Source organism: Saimiri boliviensis, chromosome 3 (genome assembly GCF_048565385.1).
Source record: "Saimiri boliviensis isolate mSaiBol1 chromosome 3, mSaiBol1.pri, whole genome shotgun sequence".
Classification (NCBI taxonomy): Eukaryota; Metazoa; Chordata; class Mammalia; order Primates; family Cebidae; genus Saimiri; species Saimiri boliviensis.
This window is the reverse complement of record NC_133451.1, coordinates 135,381,311-135,403,792: the sequence shown is the minus strand read 5'-3', so window position 1 is coordinate 135,403,792 and position 22,482 is coordinate 135,381,311. Positions and strand designations below refer to the sequence as shown.

Below are 22,482 nucleotides of genomic sequence, written 5' to 3'. Positions count from 1 at the left end.
CCCTGGAGTAATTAGATTGAATCTAAATGGTCGGCCAATGCCACTGAAGAAAGAATGACGGGCACGTCAATGAACAACTACTAATAAAGTGCAGAGGGGCCCAGCGTGGTGGCTCATGACTGCAATCCCTACACTTTAGGAGGTGGAGGCTGGAGGATCACTTGAAGCCAGGAGTTTGAGGCTGAGGCGAGCCATGATTGGGCCACTGCCCTCCAGCCTGGGCGACACAGTGAGATTCTGTCTGTATAAAAATAAAAAATAAATAAATAAATAAATAAAAACAAAGCATTAGGAGTATGTTCTCTTTAAATAAACTATGGAGGAAAGTTGGTGGATATTTTGCCTTTGTATATGATGCAGAGGAAATGCCATGCCATAAAGAAGAATTTAAAATAAACTGAATAGCCAGATAGTATTGTCCACTCAAGTGAGAAATTATTGTTACAAAATGCCATACATTCAGATTTTTTTAAACATTTTTAACCTTTATTCTTTGGTATACATACAAATAAGTCACCTTCTAAAGGGTATACAGAATGGCACCTTGAAACTTCCTATGAAGATAAAGCTATCAGCCCAGTAGGAGTATTCCAAAGCCAAGGGAGGGAGCCCCTATTTACCATATTGCATTAATTCTAAGATACATTTGCTTTTCACATTTCTGAAAGTAGATGCATCTTAACAATTAATGGTGTTTTAAATTTGATGAAATACGGTGTTTCTCCCTGGCTCCAAGTGTAGACTTAGGCAGTGCAGTTGTAGCGTAGCACAAGGGATTCCAGAAAACCAGATGTAGTTTACTGAAGATGACCCAGATATAGAATACATTTTTATGGAATAGAGAATAACATCTCATTAATGAGTTCTATATTTTATTGTGGCAATGTACTGTTATTTTGTGTTCGACACCCTTGAGCGAACATAAGTGACTGGTATTCCCAGTGGGGCACCCTTTCCTCTTGGGAGTGAGGAAAGGGCACCGCAGGGGGAGATCTTTTTTCACTAACAATAGAGCTCTTGTTGGTGGCACCAAATTCTGTAGTTTTAATACGTTAGTTAAAATCTGGTAGTTGTTTTTTCCTTTTAATATAAGAAGAAACTCCTGCTAGAGCTAGTGTGAGTCATACACCATAAACATTCAGTGCTCAAATCCCTCTGGGTTTTGAATACCAAATAACACTGTATACTTACATTTTTAAAAACTGCATCATAGAATGCTAGAAAACACATGTTAAGCTCTCTAGTATTGAGTAATGCTATGGTATTTATAAAAAATACATACTATAAAGTAAACCATTAATAAATTCCAGTGTAATGCCAGTTATGTTAAAATCCTGACTATGTCATTTAATTCTCATGCATAATCCTATTTTCATTGTTTTAACCCAATAATCAAAAAAGAAAAAGATTGAGGGAAAATATATTCAAAAGTATGTACATATACACAAATATTCACATATATTGACGTAATCATCTACTTAACAGATCTGGCCTCATTAAAAACACTGAGATTTCCTAGTAAATCAAAATTGTCTCCAAAATACGTAAGGTTACATGAGACTCATGAAGATGTTAATGTGTATTTCAAACATCCATTAATCCATAAAAACAGCAATTTTGTGTCTAAATTTCCAGTTGGCAAACCATAATCTCTAGAATAATAAAGTTTCAATTCAATTATAATTAGTAGGTTGTAGACAATTCATTCTAAATGAAAATAGCATTAAAACTGGGCAATTTGACAGTAAAATCAGAAGAATATATTTATGGTAATTGTCTTTGGTTAATATATGCAAATTTTGAGAGAAATTCTTTTGTCCCTCTTCAAGCGTTAAAGCAAAAGGAATCTTTCTAGTAGAATCCATTAAAAAAATAAAATTCATAAAATAAAGCAAGGCCAAAGGGAAGAAGCATTTTACATACCTTACTGATAGCAAAATCACACATCAGCATAAGGTTCAGTGTATGTCTACATACTTTGGGGAGTAGTTTTTGTGTTGCCCAGTGTTCTATACTGCTCTGTTTCTACAGATAACACTCTAAGAGAACTTTATTGAGAAGAAAATATTCTAAAACACAAAGCCTATGTATATTTTTCATTGTTTCTGCCACCCTAAAAATGAATACTGCCAAAAATGTGCAAAGTTCTAAGCACAGATTGGAGTAAACAATCGTTAGCATGCTTCAATGTCGCCTCTTAGGAAAACTCTTTGATCACACTGCCCCACTCTGGTCAAAGACAGAAAATTGGGGTAGCCCTTGAAAAGTGTTCGTAACATCACATATAAATTCACGTAAAGTACATTTTGTTAAGAGAAGATGTTTTCCAAATAGGCCCAGTATTGAAATATTTTTAATTTGGTTTAAAATTTCATGTAAATGTATCTTTTGCCCCTTAAATTAACAATGTACAAGGAAATGCTATTGTTAATATTATTTTCATAAAAATATCTATCACAATTCTTGCAAAAATATAACAAAATATTACATTGATATATAATGCCATTTGCTATATACAGATTTAAATTTTAAAAGACTGGATTATTAAAGATAACTAACACGAATAGTTTATATTCATATAATATTCATATTCATATTAGTTCAGTGTTGCCCATCTGAATGGGAATATAAACTATTCATACTAGTTCAGATGGAAAAATTCTGTGAAACACAGCACTGTAATTTTTGTAATTTTGTTTAAGGTAAAAGCAGAATATGATTAAATTGGTGAAACTTAATTGCCAAAACAGCCACAGTGATGTTGAAAAGCAAGTCTAAGAAATTTGTAAATTCCTAACCATAGTTAACTGTTCACTCCAAAGTCATTTGTCTGGACACAGTGGTTGAATTTAGTAAAAATAGTGATAAAGTTAACATATTGACCATTTATTGTGTCAGACACTGGTCTAAGCTCTTTAGATGTAATAATTCATTCATGCTCATAACAAAACTATAATTTAGGCACTGATATTATCTCCATATCACAGATAAGTAGGGAAATAGAAAAGATTAGTAACCTGTTCAAGGTCACATGGCGTAAGTAAATGGTAGTTCTAGGATTCAAACCCAGGTGGTCTGACACCAGCACCACAGCTCTTCCACTATGCTATATACAGAGGAAATAAAGATTTCGCTTCTTGTTCTCAATGTATCTAACTTTCATACTCTGAAAGAAATGTGATGCTTTGTCCATACTTCAATTATCAAGGTCAAGTCAATACAGTATATGTTAATTGGGTGTGTATCACCGTAATATAAATAATAATAAGGTTAATACAAGCAAATGTTAATTAGGTGTGTTTCACCCTGTTATAAATAGTAATAAAGTTAATACAGCAAATCCTATATTATGTTATATATGTATATCTTTACAGGTGTATATGTTTCTGTGTGGGTGCAAATGAAAGTATTAGAAATTTGAGATAACTAGCAACTGTTTATTTTTCCTGAGCCATAACTGTTATAAATTATGTCAATTATAATCTTCAATTTTTTTAAGAATTAATGCATATTTTCCGTATTTTTAAATTACCTGAATCTCTGTCCAGAGCTTCAACCCTTATGACAAACTCCCCTGGATTTTGATTTTCTTTCACTGAAGCTTCATACAGCTGCTGCTTAAATACTGGAGCTTCATCATTTACATCTAGAACAGTAATTGTTAAAGTCTGGGATGAAGAAAGTGCTGGTGTGCCATCATCCAGTGCCAGAACAGTCAGAATGTGCTGAGTTTTCATTTCATAATCCAAAGGACAAGTTGTAGTTAGTAAGCCTGTTTCGAAAACAGAAGAAAAGCAACATATATTCTTATGAAAGTCATGCTTACTCCACTTATGTCTATCTTGTTTACCTAGGTAAACATTCAGAAGTCTTAACTGCTAAAATATGAACTGTATTAAACCGTCTTTAAATGTATACACTATCTACAATTAAAAGCTAACATTTTTAATCAGAAAAGTCATCCCAATTTAAATTATATCAAACAAAACAATTCAAAAATAATCTATGTTATTCAATTATCTACTGAGAGCACTACATTAAAATTATCTAGTCTCAACATCTACCTCATTTTTAAAAATATGTGGGATACTAACAATATATATCATCATGTCACATAACACCTCATGCATGAGGTTAGGAGTTCAAGGCCAGCTGAGTCAATGTGGTGAAACCCCGTCTCAACTAAAAATACAAAAAATTAGCCAGGCATGGTGGTGGGCACCTGTAATCCCAGCTACTTGGGAGGCTTAGGTGAGAGAATCACTGGAACCCAGGAAGCGGAGGCTGTGTGTGCTAAGATTGCACCACTTAATTCCAGCCTGGGCAACAGAGCAAGACTCTATTTCAACAAAAGAAAAAAAATAGAGCAAAGATGTTATAACTCAGACAATAATCTCCACAAGTAAAACATGTCTCTATCCCACTGCCATTTTAGCATATAAACCATGTAAGTCAGGTATAATAAAGACTTGCACATAGATAGTTATTACATGATTCCAATTATTACATTTTGCTTTTAAGATTGCTGTTTGCGTCTCCCATTTTATAAGAATTTTTCTTAAATACTTAGAGGTTTACTGAATTCTATTTTATAAAATAGTTTTGTTTTAAATTACTCATCACTTTATATTTCACAGCCATAGCCACCAAAAAAACTCACTGTCTTCTTTATAAGAAATATGAGCCTTGTGAGAGAAAAAATATCCCATCTCATATGAATGCTTTTGGCAATTATCATTTTATGTCTTTGAAAAACACTTCCATTGAAACAGTCACTGCAATTACTCAAGAGATTCTGGGACCTATATTACCAAAACACAAGTCTAATTTTATCCATCCTTTTTAACAATCTGAAATATACCTTCCTTAGCTATCTTGGAACACATTCCAAATATTACTGAAACAGGTCCTTGGAGAGCCTCAGCTCTAACAGATATCGGCAGCCTGTGTCTGGACTATTTCTCTGTCAGTTGGGCATTTAGGTGGTGTCCATGCGTGCCTCAGAATGAAACCATATGTACAGGATTTAATAAATATTTTGATGAAATTTTCCAACGGAATATAGCCAGACTATAATCATGACTTCCAAATCCTACACATTCAATTCCATTCCAAATAATGCTTTTAACTAACAGTTGGGCCAAATGGTATATATCTGATATTTTTTTCTAAGGTTTATGTAGAAATAACTTTTTTTTTTAGTGAATAAGATGATAGTTCATTAATTTTTCAATATCCCCTTAAAAATGAGTAGAGGGAAGTTCATTTTTAAAGTCAAAAGACTAAAAATGTGTACATTTATTCTTCCATCAGCAGCATAAAAAACATATAATAGATGTTACCTAGCAACATGGTGACAGCAAGACAAGTGAAGTGAGAGTGAGTGACATTTCTGCAGAGTACCTGACAGTGAATAAATGCTTCTTTAAAAAACTAAATGTTACAATTGATGTGAAAAGCAAGGGTCTTAATATCCAAATGAATTCAGCCATTAAAAATATATATTATTTCCAACACTTACAAACATATGTTTGTATAATCTCAAAGATAAGTTTCCATATCAAAGTCCTTGAACAATGCTTTTGATCTGTCATACTGCTATCTTTATTCACTTTTGGTACCATATCCTACCCTGCAAGGACTCACAATGGGCACAAAGAAGTCTTCTGTTGTGTATTCAGCCCATAATGTCAGCTAGCTACAGAGCATAGTTAATATTAACTAACAGGACAATTAAAGTTGGTTTTCCAAATACAACCTCTGTGCCTATTATATATACCTAAATTAAACAACAAAAGAAGTCAAAAAAGGTTAAACCATATGTATCTTGAGAACCATCATTTTAAGAGAAGAAAATGAAAAAGGTAAATATAAGCAAGTGATGAGAGGCTTTAATTGGAAGTGGCAGAAAAAGAAATGAAAGGCATCCAAATCAGAAAGGAAGAAGTAAAATTATCCCTGTTTGTAGATTACATGATCTCATATGTAGGAAACCCTAAAGACTCCACCAAAAAACTGTTAGAACAAATAAATTCAGAAAAGGTAGGGTACAAAAACCAACATTCACAAATCACTTCATTTCTATACACTAACAATAACTATCTGAAAAGGAAATTAGAAAAACAATTCTATTGACAATAGCACAAAAAGGAATAAAATAAAACACTTCGGGATAAAGTTAACTAAGGAGGTGACATTGATGAAAGAAATTAAAGAAGATACAAATGGAAAGACACGTATGTTCACAGAGTGAAAGGTCTAATATCATTAAAATGATCACACTACCCAAAGTGACAAACTGATCTACAGATTCAATGCAATCTCCACCAAAATCCCAATGGCGTTTGTTGCAGAAATAGAAAAAAATAATATTGCAATTCAAATGGAATCTCGAAGAACCCCAACAGTCAAAATAATCTTGAGAAAGAACAAAGTTGGAGGCATCACACTTCTTGACTTCGATATATTAAAAAGCTATAGTAATCAAAACACTATGGTATTGGCATAGGACAAACACTTAGGCCAATGGAACAGAGTGGAGAGCTCAGAAATAAATCCACATGTATATGGTCAATTGATCTTGAACAATGTTGCCAATAATACACATTAGAAAAAGGTTAATCTCTTTAACAAATGGTGTGGGGAAATTGGATATCCACATGCAAATGAATAAGGTTGTATCCTAAGCTTATACCATGCAAAAATTAAACAAAATAAAACGGATTAAAGACTTAAATGTAATACCTGAAACTATAAAAGTCCTAGAAGGAATCACATGGGGGAAAGCTTTGTGACCTGGGTCTTGGCAATTATTTCATGGATACACAACAAAAACCAGACTACAAAAACAAAAATAAACAAGGGAGATTATGTACAATTAAGAAGCTTCTGAAGAGTAAAGAAAAAGACAACCTATAGAATGGGAGGAAATGTTTGCAAACAATTTATCTGATGAGGGGTTAATATCCAGTGTGTGTGTGTGTGTGTGTGTGTGTGTGTGTGTGTGTGTGTGTGTAATGCCTATAACTAAACATAAGAAAAAGCAAATAACCTAATTTTAAAATGGACAAAAGATTTGAATAGAAATATCTCCAAAAAAGACATACAAATGGCTAACAGATATATGAAAAAAATGTTTAATGTCACTAATTATTTGAGAAATGAAAGTCAAAACCACAATGAGATGTCATTCATACGTGTTAGGATGCCTATTACTGAAAAAATAAAAGACAACAAGCATTGGTGAGGCCGTAGGGAAGTTGGAACCCTTTACACTTTTGGTGGGAATCCAAAATGTTATAGCCACTATTGAAAATAGTATGGATGTTCCTCAAAAAATAAAAACAGAACCATCATATGACCCAGCAACTCCACTTTTGGATATTTATACAAAAGAATTGAAATCAGGATCTTGAAGAGAGCACATCCATGTTTACTGCAGCACCATCCACAATAGCCAAGATGTAGAAACAACCTAAGAATGTTAATCGGCAGATGAATGGTTAAAGAATATGTGGTATGTGCATACAGTTGAAGACAATCAGCCTTAAAAGAGAAAGGTGTTTTGCAAGATGTGACAGTATGGATAAATCTTGAGGACCTTATGCTAAGTAAAATAAGCCAGTCACAAAAAGACAAAACTCCATGATTCCATTTACATGAAGTGTCTAAAATAGTCTAATTCATGGAAGCAAAGAGTGCAGTGGTGATTGTCAGAGGCTGGATGGAAAGGAGAACGGCAGAAACTAAAGTTTCAGTTAAGCAAGGTGAATAATCTCTAGAGCTATGCTGTGCAACATTGAACCCATAGTCAACAACAATGTATTGCACACTTAAAACTTTGTTAGGAGGGTGGGTCTCATGTTTTCTTACCACAATAAAATAAAATATTTTAAAAAGTGACATATAGGGCACTGTACCTGATGACTCATCTAGCATAAACACCATGTTTTCATTTCCTGAGAGGATGCTGTATGTTATTTTTCCATTCCTTCCTTCATCTGGATCATGAGCAGTTACACGGTGCACCAAGGAGCCCACTGTGACATCCTCTTTCACATGGGCAAAGGGAAAAGACATAAAAGTGGGCTTGTGGTCATTTACATCCAAAATCACTATTTGTGCCGTCAGTGATCTCAGTCGCCGGTCTGTAACATTCACAGCCTGATCAGACGCAGTTACTGTCAGGGTGACAGTTGGAAGGCTCTCTCTGTCAAGAGGGGACACAGTGACTAATGTGCCAAATGAGGGGTGGATGAGAAATGGATTCATGCCAGGGTTGTGGGATTCAATGTAGTATTGTATTCTACTGTTCAAAAAACTGCCATCACCATCTTTGGCATTAAAGATGTACACCAGAGTTCCTATGGGAACATTCTCCTCTACGCTGATCACAATGAGCTCATCCTGGAAAGACGGGGAATGGTCATTCTGATCTTCCACATCAATACTAAGGAAAACTGTGCTACTCAGGGAAAGGTTTTTACTATGGTCTGTAGTAATCACCCTGAAAAGATAATGAGATGTCGTTTCATAATCAAGTTCCTTAAAAAGAAACAAGTCTCCAGTTGAGCTGTCTATTTCAAAGTGTCCATCCTTATCATCTGCAACAATACTAAAATGTAACTTTCCATTATAATGTTGGTGAAGGTGATCAGGTGCCTTTATCAAGCTCATTATTTTTGTGGGCTTCAAATTTTCTGGTATAACTAAATGTCTAATATTCTGAGAAATGATTGCTCTCCCTTTGGATAGTGGGATCACCTGAAATACAAATAAAAGAGATATTAATTTGGAGTATTTTAAAAACAGTTTAATCAATACCTATAATAATATTATTTTGAAAACAAATTCCTTTCATGTATGTGATCACACATTAATTAGTGAGAAGTGTCTTTTGTATATTATATAATTCCAGCATATCTCAGAAGATCAAAAATTGCACAATATTTAGGAGATAAGAGGTACAGAATTTTCTGTTTCCCAGTTTGCTGCATTGTGTGAAATGATAGCTTGATGAAGCCATGCTACAGTTAAGCTGAACTGTAGCCTTGTGATTCTTCAATGGGAAGGCAGGATAGCTAGTTCTCCAAATTACTGTAAATATTACAGACCAATCTATCCATAATGACATCATCTGTGTACATTTAAGTATCATATGTCTTTGTTTGTCTGAAACAAGAAACTGGAGGTATGACCATATAGATTTTTCTCTAAACCCACATATCCTTAAGCTAATAATATAATTTGAAAACAGTTCTTATGGATATATATCTTTGGTTATTGTATATACCTGTATTAATATTTCTGATTGTTACAGGCATGCACAAAGAATCTAGCTATGCACAGTCATCTTCTTTTTGAGTGGTTGGTATAATTTTTTTCCTACTATGGAGACTTCCCGCAATGTATTTGCCCATTATGATTAAAATAAAACCTTAAAATATGAATCTGAAGTTACTTTTCTAAATTTAAAAAAAATTACAAAAAATTATGTCATTTATTACATGGCCATTTGTTTACATAAGAAGTTTCTCCTGCACATTTACCAGCTCCTTGATATTAGGAATAAGTACAAGAAAAGATACCTTTTGTTCATTATAAACAAGCAATATAAATACCAATATAGTGATGACTATCTTGTCAAGAACTGTACAAAGCTAATTTGCAAATAATTTGGATCTAAATCATTTCTCTAGTGATATCAAGAAGCTAAATATGCTATGTACAATGCTCTCTTAAAGCAGTATTCATGTCACATACATACATATTCATATACCTACATATTACATTTATCTTCACTCTATAAACTTGTAATAAAAGTCAAATGAAATCCTTAAATGTCCTTCCACATTTTATGGTGATGACATTACCTGAATATTAACAACTGCCTGTCCTTGAAGAGGAGGCACTCCCTGGTCAGTGGCCATGACAGTCATTCTGTAGGAAGGTCTGTAATCATATGAAAGTATTGTGGTTGTTCTTATTTCACCACTGTTGGCATCAATCTTAAAATGATCAGAACTATCTTCTATAAACACAAAAGAAAATTAAGAAATGAATATTAATTGGCAATGCCGAAAACAGAGAATCACCTAATCCAATATCTTGATCATTGGGAAGATTTATTTGGTTTAAATTCTATGAGAGTATGAACACAAAAATGGCACTAAAAATAGACAAGAAACATCACCTTTTAAAAGTTGTATCACAGAAAATGTCAACCATATACAAAAGTGAACAAAAGGATACATCCTTTTGTAAACTTTCACGAGTCCATCACCTAACTTAAACAACGATCAATTCATGGCCTATCTTATTTAATCTATTCCTGATGTATATACTTCTATTTTCACATTTTTTTAAAGTTCCAGAAATAATATAATTTCTTCTGTATATTTTTCAAAATGCATCTCTAAAAAATGAGAAATATTTTAACACATGCATATGTCACAGTACCATATTACACCTTAAAAATTAATAATGATTCACTAATATCACCAAATATTCAGTAAGTTTTCAAATTTTCAGTCATCCCATAAATATTCTTTATTTTTCTTGTTTGTTTACATTAGAATCAAAATTAAGTCCATATACTGCATATTTCTTTAAACTATGGATTCTTGCCAGCCATCTCTTTATTTGTCCTTGTAATTCATTTGTTGCATAAATTGGATCTTGTATCCTGACATTTTCCATGATCTAATTTGCTGATGCATCTCCAACGTGCAGTCTAATATGTTCCTCTATTCTCTGTTTTCCTTAACTTGGGAGATAGATTTAGAGAACTGACTAGATTCAGGTCAGATTTGATTTTCTTTTCTTTTTTGCAGGACTACTTCACAAACACTGTTTTTCCCTTTAGAGGCATATGTCTAGCTGCCTTAAAAAATAAAAATAAAAAAGATGAGTCCTCTCTCTGTCACCCAAGCTGGAGCATAACTGTGCCATGATAGCTCACTGCAGCCTGGAGTTCATGGTCACAAGTGATCCTCACACCTTGGCCTCCCAGATAGCTGGGACTACAGGCATGGGCCAAAAGCTAGTTGTTTTTGATATTGGCCCCACTGATGTATAGCCTACATTCATTAACTATTTTTCTGAGATGGGGTCACTCTCTGTCGCCTAGGCTGGAGTGCAGTGTCGCGATCTTGGCTCACTGCAACCTCCGTGTCTCGTGTTCAAGCGATTCTCCTGCCTCAGCCTCCCAAGTGGCTGGGACTACAAGTGCGTGCCACCACACCCAGCTTATTTTTGTATTTTTTTTTTTATTAGAGACAGGGTTTCACCATATTGGTCAGGCTGGTCTCGAACTCCTGACCTCGTGATCTGCCCACCTTGGCCACCCAAAGTGCTGGCATTATCTGCATGAACCACCGCACCCAGACTTCATTAACTACTTTTTAAGTATTGTAAAGTTTAATACAAGTTGACATCCCAAATCCAAAAATATGATATCCAAAATGTTCACAAATCCAGAATTTGAGTATTGACATGACACTACACGTGAAACTCTATGCCTGATTCATCTAATGGGCTGTAGTCAAGACATAGTCAAAACTTTGTTTAATGCACAAAATTATAAAAAAAGTTGTATGAAATTACCTTCAGGCTATGCATACAGGTGCATATGAAAAAATGAATTTCATGTTTACACTTGGACCTCATGTTCAAGATAAACTCATTATGTATATGCAAATATTCCAAAATTTTAAAAAAATACCAAAAAGCTAAAACACTTAGGTCTCAAGCATTTTGGATAAAGGATACTCAATATGTGCTGTGTTTTGGTTTATCATCCCTTTTTCATATTTTTCTGGAATATTTCAATAAAGAGAAACTTTCAGAGAAAGAGTTCATTATAAGAAAGGCAGGATAAATGCTTGATGAGTTAAACTTTAACAATTTTTGAAATAATGGGTTGGTTCACCAATATCCACCAGTGTTCAAACTATGGTAAGTAATGTTTTGTCTTGCTTTTGTTTTGGGAATCATTAAGCATGAATTTAAACATATTAGTTGTGTTTCAATATATTGCCATTATTATCCTTATTGATGCTGAAATTGTCTCATTGCTGAACATTGGCATCTTCTTAAAGTTGGTTCCTGGGTCTCTTTATATGATCCTATTAGGTTTAGTATCCTCCTTCTAACTATGACAAAATGGTGCAAACTCATCTTGTAGATTTCCTATCCATGACATGGCATCACCATTTCTCCAAGGACTGCTGGTTCCTTTTGGTGGAAAACGGTTTTGGGAGAACATTTTTGGGACATTAGGGGTGCTCATTGTTTCTGGGTTTGTCATGATTTCTAGGCTTTTTCAGTGGACAGAAAATACACATGCACACATCTATATATACATTCATATTGATGCTAAAATTCAAATTGGTGTCATAGGGTTTTGAGTTAAACAACAGATTTGTGTTCTTCAATAAAATCTGAATGTCTCAAATAGTTCAAACATCAGATAAATCCTGAGTAGAAGTACCTCTCCATTCTTTAGTTCAACAGTTGCTGAGTCATTACTATGGACCAAATACTTTATAGGTTATTAGAGATACAAAGGCAAATAAAAAAGAATTCCTGTCTTCAAGAAACTCATAGCATGGAGCAAGCAATTATGTAACATCTATTAGTTGTGATTTCTATGCCTTAATCCATTGATTTTATTCTCATAGAAATACCACAGAATGCATTCACGAATATGATACATACATTTATTCCCCTTACACTGATCTTCATCTTGTTATTTTACCATATATTTTGTAGTTGCTTCTATTTTACTATCAGATAAAAAATAAATGTGAATAATGTAATATATATCTCCATATTTTTGTATCAATATGCCTTAAGTATCATTTTAGAAGCTAATTTTTAAAAAAGAATTTTTTGAACATTCACAAATACATGAACATCAAATTATCACTTCTTAGATTGATTAATTTTCAATATTTCTTCAAAATTTTCCAACAAATAACAGAGTATAAATAAAGGAGTGGACCTGTATATAGCTCCAAATCTCATTCCCCTCCTCTTTCTCTGTAGAAAGTCACTTTTATAACTAAAGTTGAGGTTTATCTTTCCAGTTCATACATCCATAAAGAATGTATACCATAGCTCTGCTTGCTTTTAAATAATAGCATTATAGCAGGATTACAGCCGTGTGTGTTCGTGTGTGTGTGTGTGTGTGTGTGTGTATCTCAGTGTATGTTTGTGTCTCTTTCCTCCTCACTATCATTATCTTTACAGGCACACCATGGTGCCTTCTCCAACCTCAAATAAAACAGGAAAAAAAGATGTAAAGATCTTATTGACCTAACTAACCTAATAGCCAGAGGAAGATTCTTGAACACACACATGCAAAGCCACTTTGTCTTCCTCCCAAGGACCAGATTAGAATAAGCTAAGACAATAAAAAGATAAATATGAGAAATAACAAAAGGGAAGACAAAAATAATAGAGGAGGAGGACAGGGAGAGAGTCTCTGAAGGAGAGGACAGCAGGGACACAGAGGAAGGGCTGCCTACAAATGTGGATGTGCTGCAGTCTCACTACCTCTGTATAATTCACAATTCAAATGTCCTGAAAACTTGGGAAGAACTTCTGAAATGTTGACAGGTAAAGAAATTAGGATGGTTTATACAGGCATAGAAACATGAGAAAAGAATTTGCTCCCTGACCAAGGAGGTATTGAGAAGAATCACATATGTAACTTTTCCAATGAAAGGCATGCAATGAACTCAAAGCTGCTGTTTGCATCAAATTCTTTTTATCTTCTGTAAAATCCTTGCCTTCCTTGCTTAACTTTGGATTCAACATTTATCCACACTGCCATGTATGAAACTCTACTGTATTTTCATTGTTGTATTCCGTGAATACACCATATTATGCAAACAACTGAAATAATGCTTCAGTGAATAGCCTGTTACAGTCTCACTGGGCACATATAGAGTTCCTCTAGGGTAACAGAAGTAGAACTGCAAGGGTATAGCATAGGCACATCTCCAATCTTATCAGATACTGCTTCACTGTTCTTCAAAGTCATCACATCAAGGAGTCCTGGATGCCTTAACAATCTTTTTAATTATTTAGGCTTCTTTTCTTTGAGTTGTCTGTTAATATTCTTTGTCCATCCAGCTTTATTATTTATTTGTCTTTTTCTTACTGGCTTGCAGGAGTTCTTAATAATTTTGTATTGGTTACTGGGCTGTAATTATCTTTTCCCAACTTGTGACTTGACTAATCAAATTGTAAACACTGGGCTATTTTGTAGTGTTTTCAATTTTAATATAGTTTTATGTATCTCTTTGTGAGTTTCTGCTTTTCTCCTTGTTTAAACCATCTTCTTTATTCTCAATGCCATATATTTAACCAGTCTCATATTTTCTTTTGTAAGAGTTAAAGGTTTCTACATTTAATAAGATTCATCTTTGGTGTGTTGAGAGTAGAGATATTTTTTCCTTCTAGGTAACCAATCATATCAGCTTCATGTACTGATAGTCCCTCTTTTCCCCATTTATTTTCCACACTCTCATATGTCAAGTTTCCATATGTGTCAAGTGTGACCCCTACTCTTTTTAACTGGTCCATTTATTAATCAGTGAATCAATATAATAGTGTCTTAATTACAAAATTATACAAATCAAGACCTGGTAAGGCCTACTTCCCACTTGTTCTTTGGACATTGTTTTAGTTATTCCTTGTCTTTTACTCATCCACATGACTTTTAGAATCAGCTTGTCAAATTCTATCAAATCCTCATTGAAATTTTTATTGAAATCATACTGAATTAATAATTATATTTTTGTTAAGAATTGTCATCTTAAAAAAAAAAAAGAATTGTCATCTTTAGGATATTGAGTCTTCCCAAGCATAAACATGATACAGCTTTTCATTTCATTCTTTTATGTCCTTCATTAATATTTTTTACTTTTCTGTATGAAAGTCTTGCACAAGTTATATTGGATTTTTTTCTATGCTTCTAACAGAGACAGATCCTATTTGGGTTATTTTGAAGTTTATAGAGTTTGAGAGGCCCTCCTTAACAAAAATAAATTGTCTACTTCTCCCTCAACCCTGGGGAGGCTATGCAAGCAAAACACCCCAAAACTAAGCTTCATTAGCTTCACAGTAGATCGGGCCCTACACCCTTTCATGTTCTTTGCTAATTCACCATAGGAAATGAGATCTTTAGAAACTGCTACATTTTTAAATATCCGTGAGTTTCGTAGGTGGACATTGTTCCCAGAAAACTGACTATTAAATCCAAAGGGTTGCCTATAGCATCTCTTGGGTTTTCCATGAAGATAATCAAACCTGTGGGTAAGAGCAATGTTGTCTCTTCTTTCCTATGTCCTATGTTTGTGTGAACCATGACAAAGTACCAAATTGTCTTTTAAGATTATATAAACACAATGCCAACTAAAATAAATAACTGGAAAAAATCTGAGGCCTGCATATCCCAACAGAAAGCACGAAAGTAAGCCCATTTCAATAAAGTTTCCCCATACACATACACATATGTGTACATGTGACATTTTGTAGGCATGATTTACTCCGACCTTACAAATATTTAGTCTTCATAAAGATTCATAGATGCTTGGAACTCTTAATCATACTTAATACCAATTCTTATCCCCTAACACTTTCCTATCAATTAAAGTAAATTTGTACATCACGTTATTGCAATTTACTCACTAAAGATGAATGATAGAAAGTTACTCTGATTTTTCATTTAACTTATAAATTCTTTTTCAAAAACTGAAAGTAGTTCTTGACAATAGCAAATGTATTTTGTTTGTAACTTGGTGTTTTTTCAAGATTAACTACAGCAGTTTAAGTAATCCAAATAGTAACTTTTTCTCAGAAGGGAATAGTTGATCAACGAAAGCAGAAATTCTAAAAGTTCTTAATCCTGTATGAACAGTAATTTTTACCTGAAGATACTGAGTATAAAACTTCTGCATTATTTCCTTCATCAGGATCCTTTGCAAACACAGTCGTAACCAACATATTTACTGGTTGACCTTCCAGAACCTGCCATTAAAACAAACAGCTTACAAATGAGTCAGCAAAAGTTTAAAAAGAACTATCAGTGGATCTTTAAATGAATGAAGTCATTATACTAAGCATTTTAAACTATCTTAAAATTCACATATAATTCAAACATGTACCATGTAAAAGTTATATGGGTGTAAGTCCATAAAAAGCATCCTCCTTTCATATTAAATCTTTTATTCAATTAGAATGAATTATCTGAGGCATCTAAACTAATTCGGACAAAAAGAAAAAGAAAGAAATTGAACTTACTAAAAAATTATTTGTGGTGTATTTTATATTTTAAGATTTCTAGCATATTCATCATCTCTTAGGACAATTTTTCAAAGGTGGTTGTTATGGCTTAAAATATGCTTAAAATAAGTATGAACCTTTAATTCAGGAAACATACCTCATGTAGGACATAGCAATTATCAGGAGCTGTCTTGCAATATCGAAATACACATGTGAAGTTCAACTTCAGTTTTAGTGTCCAACTGCCCAATTAAGCCACAGGACATTTTAAAGATATCATAAAAAGGCATAATGATAATATAATAATATTTTGTTTTGTTAGAAATTTTCTTTAAAGCTGGATTCAGAATATCAGTTTAAAGTTATAAGTTCCTCAATACTCTTGTTGAGTTGTTCAATGTGTATATTTGAGCACAATTTGAATGTCTAATTCAATTGTTCTGGAATGGTAGCTTCTAAACTTTTCATTATTATAACCCATCCACTAAAAAAATTACTAGTATCCAAACATATTTATTTATTATGTGAATGAATGGGTATTCTAATTTATTATGTATGTTATAAAACATACAAAAAGACAGAAATGAAAAAGATGAGATAATATACATACTGTTGCAAGTTTGTGCATGTGATCAAAAGGACCAACTTTTACTATCTCTGGATGTCCACCTACCTACCCACTTAGGAGCTACTGATTGTTCCCCTACACTTAAGTAACTATCTTAGAGATGTATATCAATTTCCCTTAAGAAGTTCTGCACAAAAAGATGCATGTAAACTAAAACTACTGGAAAAACAAGCCATGTCTCAGCATTATCCTGAAACACCATTCAGTCTGTGTACGAAGGTCCGAATTACACTCATTATTATAAAGCAACTGGAGGTACAATGCCAAAGAGTACATATATCCATTAACTTTTACACTTGATCTTAGCCAAAAGGCCGAGAAGCGATATCCATTAACTTTTTAAAACTTTTTTCTTTAAATATGTGTACAATATCTAGGTTTTCTACAAAAAGTATGCTTTGCCACACCAAGACTGCAAGACTGATGTGATAAATTCACGTTTTACCACAAGATGGTGCTCAAAACAAATGACTAAAGATATTACCACTTCATTGCAAGGCCACTTCACAAACCTTCACGTGTAACTCCTTTCCAGGGAGACACTGGGGGAAGAAGGGCTTGTTATCATTTATGTCAGTCACTGAGACGTAAACCGCCATGGTGGCATTTCGTGGTGGGGAGCCACAGTCCGTCACTAGCACAGTCATCTGATGATGCCCCTGGTGCTCACGATCCAGTGCCACCCAACTGATCAACTCTCCTGCAGAGCACAGAGCAGAACAAGACACAGGCACTGTGTACCAGGCATACCACAGCCGGAACAATTTCCAGAAGGAAAACCGAATACAAAGCTTGGAGCAAACGTGCGACTTCTAAGCCCATCTACACAGAAGTTTGGTTCTATGGTACTATTGAAAAAAATGTTCTCAAGTTGCTCCTGAAAATATCACCTTAAATTTGTTATTCTTTGTATTTCAAATTATCGTCCATCAATCATTTGATCTAAAAAAAAAAAGAATTCATAAAAATGATAAAACTCTGTAGGCATTTAGTAATGATTTGGAAGATTTAAAACTGCTGTTTATCCCTCTTTATGCTGCTATACAGGATGATAGAAACCACATTAGCTCCGACACAAGTTCTGGATTTGGGCCCCAGGTTCCCCACCTCAGACATGTAATGACCTCTCCGAGCCTGGGATTGCTGTCAGGAAGAAATGTAATCACACATCTAGAAGTGTTGTGTAAGCTATACATGATTACACAAATGACAGTTACCACTACTTTAACATCGCGGCTAAATATCTTTCTGAAAATCAAATAATATTCCTTAGGCAAAAGTTTTTGTTTATGTACACAAAATATTTTTTATCTCACAAAATATACAGGTAGCAATGGATAGTGACTTCCTAAAAACTCTTAATGCTTCAGAAGTTTTATTTCAAATATTTCTGCCTAGAGCTGCACTGCCTTTGGTAATTTCCCTCATGTATCAGCCACGCAGACCCAGGCATAACATCTAACTGCCTCTCCCTGTTGCCAGGGGCCTTGCGAAGACAAGCACTCAGTCCAGTAGCCTGTCTGCTGTGGCAGAGCTCTGCCAATCATTGGTTTCCTCATCATTTATGAAAAAAAAATGTACTTGTGAGAATGTAAGCATGAAGCAGCTACCAACAAACATTTCTATGCTAAAATTTTTTTTCCTCTTAATACAAATAAAATAGCACTGTGTAAAAAAGAAAAGTGGAAACAAGGAATGAAAATGAAAATTCTCCTTTAGGTAAGTTGCAGAATTAGTGAGCTTAAATTCAGTATATATGACAACTGTTTACCATTAATATATAAACTATATTTATAGTGTTTATTCTGAGGTTTTAATATAGATCATAAACACAACTACATTTTGTAAATTCCAAACTGTAATTCTCCTCTGAAGACCTTAACTTCTGAATGACAAATAGATTTTTATTCATAAAGCAAATCTGATGGGTAAGCAGCAGCCTTCGAGGTCAGGGGTGTAAAAGACTGTGCAGTTCATTTTGAAATCTTTTAAGATTTTGAAATCTTAACCAATGAATCGATTTCTAGTGACACCAGGGTAGGGTTCCACAGGAGCTCAAGTCCCTGTCACTTGAAACACAGTCCGGAGCACTGGATGTAAAGGGGTGTGTCTCCGAGGCTCTGGACACCTTCCCTCCACCCTGCCTTGCCATGTTGTCCTTGGGAGGAGGAACAGTTTACAAGCACATAATCTTATAAGCCCCTTCATACTCTTTGGCTCTTTACCCCTGAAAACAAACATGGCACAGCACATGTCAGGAATTATCTCCTGTATTCATGGTAAATAAAAAAAAAAAAAAAAAAAAAAAAAAAAAACAATCTGAGCTTAAGCTGCTTGCTTAAAGCCATACAACGAAATTAGGAATGGACATACCTGGTCTTCTCATAGGGGAGGGGAGATTATGGAGGAACCAAATGTAGTTTGCTTATTTAAAAAAAAATAATTACCAACTGAAATAGAAGACCTAGGTAGTAGCCATATGGAAGTAAAGTGCAAGCAGGGTCATCCTGTATACTTGTACGGTTTGTGCCCTCGCAGAAGGAGCCCCAGCTTAGGAAATGAATGAGAGAAGAAAGGCAGCTTGCAACCTCCTTGGTAAGCCATGTGCCCTGTGAAACCTTCCATCTGCTGAGAAAGGCCACCTTCTCCTAATTCACACAACAGAGGTTTGAGAACAAAGGCTTGAAGTTTATCAGAACTGAATGCAAAATCTGTCCCACTAAAGTCATCTGCCCAGGTTATGACATTGATGGTGTATCCTGTGCAAAGCAGGGGCTTCCTCTCAATCTTACCAGCTCTGTGACCTTGAGTATACTACTTGACCTACCTGAGTCCCAGTTTCCCCAGCTATGCATTTGAAATAGAAATATATTGCATTGTAAGGATTAAATAAACTCCCCATAAGCTTATACAATATAAATTTTAAAATATAATGACTCTTAATATATAATTTCTTAATTCAGACTTCAAAAAATCCATTGTAATGATTCCACTTTTTCCTCTGGTTTCCCTGTCAGAATGAGAATGAGGACATATATTCTTAGAGTGATGTTGAAATCTTAACCAATGAATCGATTTCTAGTTTTACACTGATATTTCTATTTCACAAAATATGTTTTGACTTTTTTTAAAGTCTACAATTGGAAAAGGATGGTTGCTAAAAAAAAATTAGCCTTTACACGAGAATATTTTCACTCCAGTTCTGAGTATATCTCTAGTTCAGAAAAAGAACCGTATATTGGCAAGATGTGCATGTGTTGCAAAAAAAAAAAAAGTATAAATCATTATGAGTGAAACTCTATTCAATTTTCACTCCATTTTTAAGATCTCACAATACAGTAATCAAATACTGTATTTATTAAAAACCAAATTTCAGTTGCTTGTACGCACTAATGCTGCATCTAACGATTTGAGTTTTGTCAACACTAATTATATTTTATTTCTATTTTTACTTAAAGACCAGTGTGATCATACTCAATCCTCCTTTTAAAGGAATAGGTGGAAACTATAAAGTGCTACCTGTATTAGGATTCATCTTGAAGAATTTTCCATCGGACAAAAGGAAATATAATAGCTGTCCGTTCTTTCCAGAGTCCATGTCAATAGCTGTAATTTTGCCTATTACCCCTTGGGGAACAGGGCTCTCTTCGACTTTCAAAAACAACACATCATGCAAGAAGGTGGGGAAATTGTCATTCTCATCCCGGACATGAACAATGACCGCAGTGCTCACATTTTGCAACAATCCGTCCTCGGGGATCCAAGCAAACACTCTAAAATTATATGTTTGGGTGGATTCATAGTCGAGCTGTCGCCGCAAATAAATCCAGCCAGTGTAAGGGCGGATTCCAAACATAGCAGAGTCTAAGCTGGGTTCCAGCGAGTACCTAAGCGGCGAGGCTGCACGCTGGGGGCCAAGTGGGTGCACCTGTGTTTGCAGTATTTGTGTCGTCAGTGAGAGTGACTCGCTGACTTCCACTTGATACACCAAGTGTTCGAACGTCCAGGATGGGCTGGGTTCTCGTTTCTCGATAATGACCGTCAGCAGCAGCAGGGCTGCCCGAGGAGGCACGCCGTGGTCCTCGGCCCTGAGAGTCAGCGTGCGCTCCCGGGGCTCGCCTGCGCCCAGGCTGCCGTTGAGGAACAGCACCCCCAGGGTTCTGTCGATGGCAAAGACACTCGGCTGAGGGCTGGCGATGGCATACCGGATGAGCCCATTCCGCCCGCTGTCTCTGTCTTCCGCACGTGCGAGGTACAAGGCTGTGCCAGGCGGCGTGGTCTGGGATATTCTAATCTCATCCGAGGTCCTGAGGAACGCTGGGTGGTTGTCGTTGACATCCAGGACGGTTACGTTGACCTCCGTGCTGCTGCAGGCTGGGGCGCTGCCGAGCTGCGCCTGCACGGTGAGCACAACCACCGGCTGCGTCTCGTGATCCAGTGGCCTCCGGGTGCGAATAGTGCCCAGCCACGGGTGAATGGAGAACTTCCCGCCCAGATCACCAGAAGAAATCCTGTAAAGGATTGGTTCTGAGGAGTCTGAAAAAGAGAGAGGGGGCAACCACTGCATGTCAAAAGGGTAGACTTAGTGGAAACTTAGAAATGGAAACAATACAATCATGCATTGCCTAATAACACTTCAGTCAACGATGGACCACATATGCTATGATGGTTCCACAAGATTCTGACACGTATTTTACTGTACCTTTTCAATGCTTACATACATAAATCCTTACCATTGGGGTACAACTGCCTACAGGATTAAGTATAGTAATATGCTGTGCAGGTTTGTAGCCTAGAAGCAATCGACTATAACATTTAGCCTAGGTGTCTGTTAGGTCACACCACCTAGGTTCATGTGAGTACACTCTGTGATGTCTGCACAATAACAAAATCTTCTAGTGAGGCATTTCTCAGAACATTTCCCATCGTTAAGAGGCGTGATTGTATGTTCTCCATCTACAGAGACTACTGTGCAATGTCTGACTTTCTCTGCTCTCCAAAGCCTGTTGAAAAGTGGACACATGGATTTAAGATTTTTTTGGTGTATAAAAAGAAGGTCCAATGGGCAAAGAGCAAGCTACAGGTTTCACAATTTTTTTCATTATTCCTGCATTAGATAAAAGGGAAAGATATTCAGAAAATAATTCAGATAGCTTTTTTATATATTTGAGGAAGTCAAGTTAAATTTATGTTGGCATTTCTCTATTATATCTGCCTATGAAGGGCAAATATTCTCCATAGAGATTGAAGGAAGGGAGAGAAGAAGGAAGAGGAGAGGACCAGGAGGAGGACAAGCTCTTTGAAGAGGTAATTCATTTCTAGGAGGTTCACCCTTGTACAGTGTATCATTTATCCTGCTGAGGTTCCTCTACAAGTGTGAAAAAGTCACACACAGCTATTTGCTCAAGCACTACTTGGACTAGTAATATTTTTTAGATCATTCAAATTGGTAGCATAAGGAAAATGTTTACTACTTTCTTTTAAGGAGACAGAATGACGCCCAGTTATCTGAAAAGTTGTTCAGTATGTACTAAGAGGGGAAAGAAGCTCTATAACAACAA

The 22,482-nt window shown here is 35.3% G+C and overlaps 1 protein-coding gene across 2 annotated transcripts in view; it reads right to left on the bottom strand.

The window, feature by feature from the left end:
- The window catches only part of DCHS2 (dachsous cadherin-related 2), a 264,576-nt gene that overhangs the window by 81,255 nt on the left and 160,839 nt on the right, over positions 1 to 22,482 (bottom strand). For both annotated transcript variants that reach the window (XM_039479120.2, XM_074396804.1), the window contains exons 5-10: positions 20,441 to 21,457; positions 17,434 to 17,621; positions 15,939 to 16,038; positions 9,873 to 10,030; positions 7,920 to 8,763; positions 3,533 to 3,772 (exon numbers count right to left, since the gene is read on the bottom strand). In XM_039479120.2, the coding sequence (XP_039335054.1) occupies positions 3,533 to 3,772; positions 7,920 to 8,763; positions 9,873 to 10,030; positions 15,939 to 16,038; positions 17,434 to 17,621; positions 20,441 to 21,457 (2,547 nt within the window). The remainder of the gene's footprint in view (positions 1 to 3,532; positions 3,773 to 7,919; positions 8,764 to 9,872; positions 10,031 to 15,938; positions 16,039 to 17,433; positions 17,622 to 20,440; positions 21,458 to 22,482) is intronic.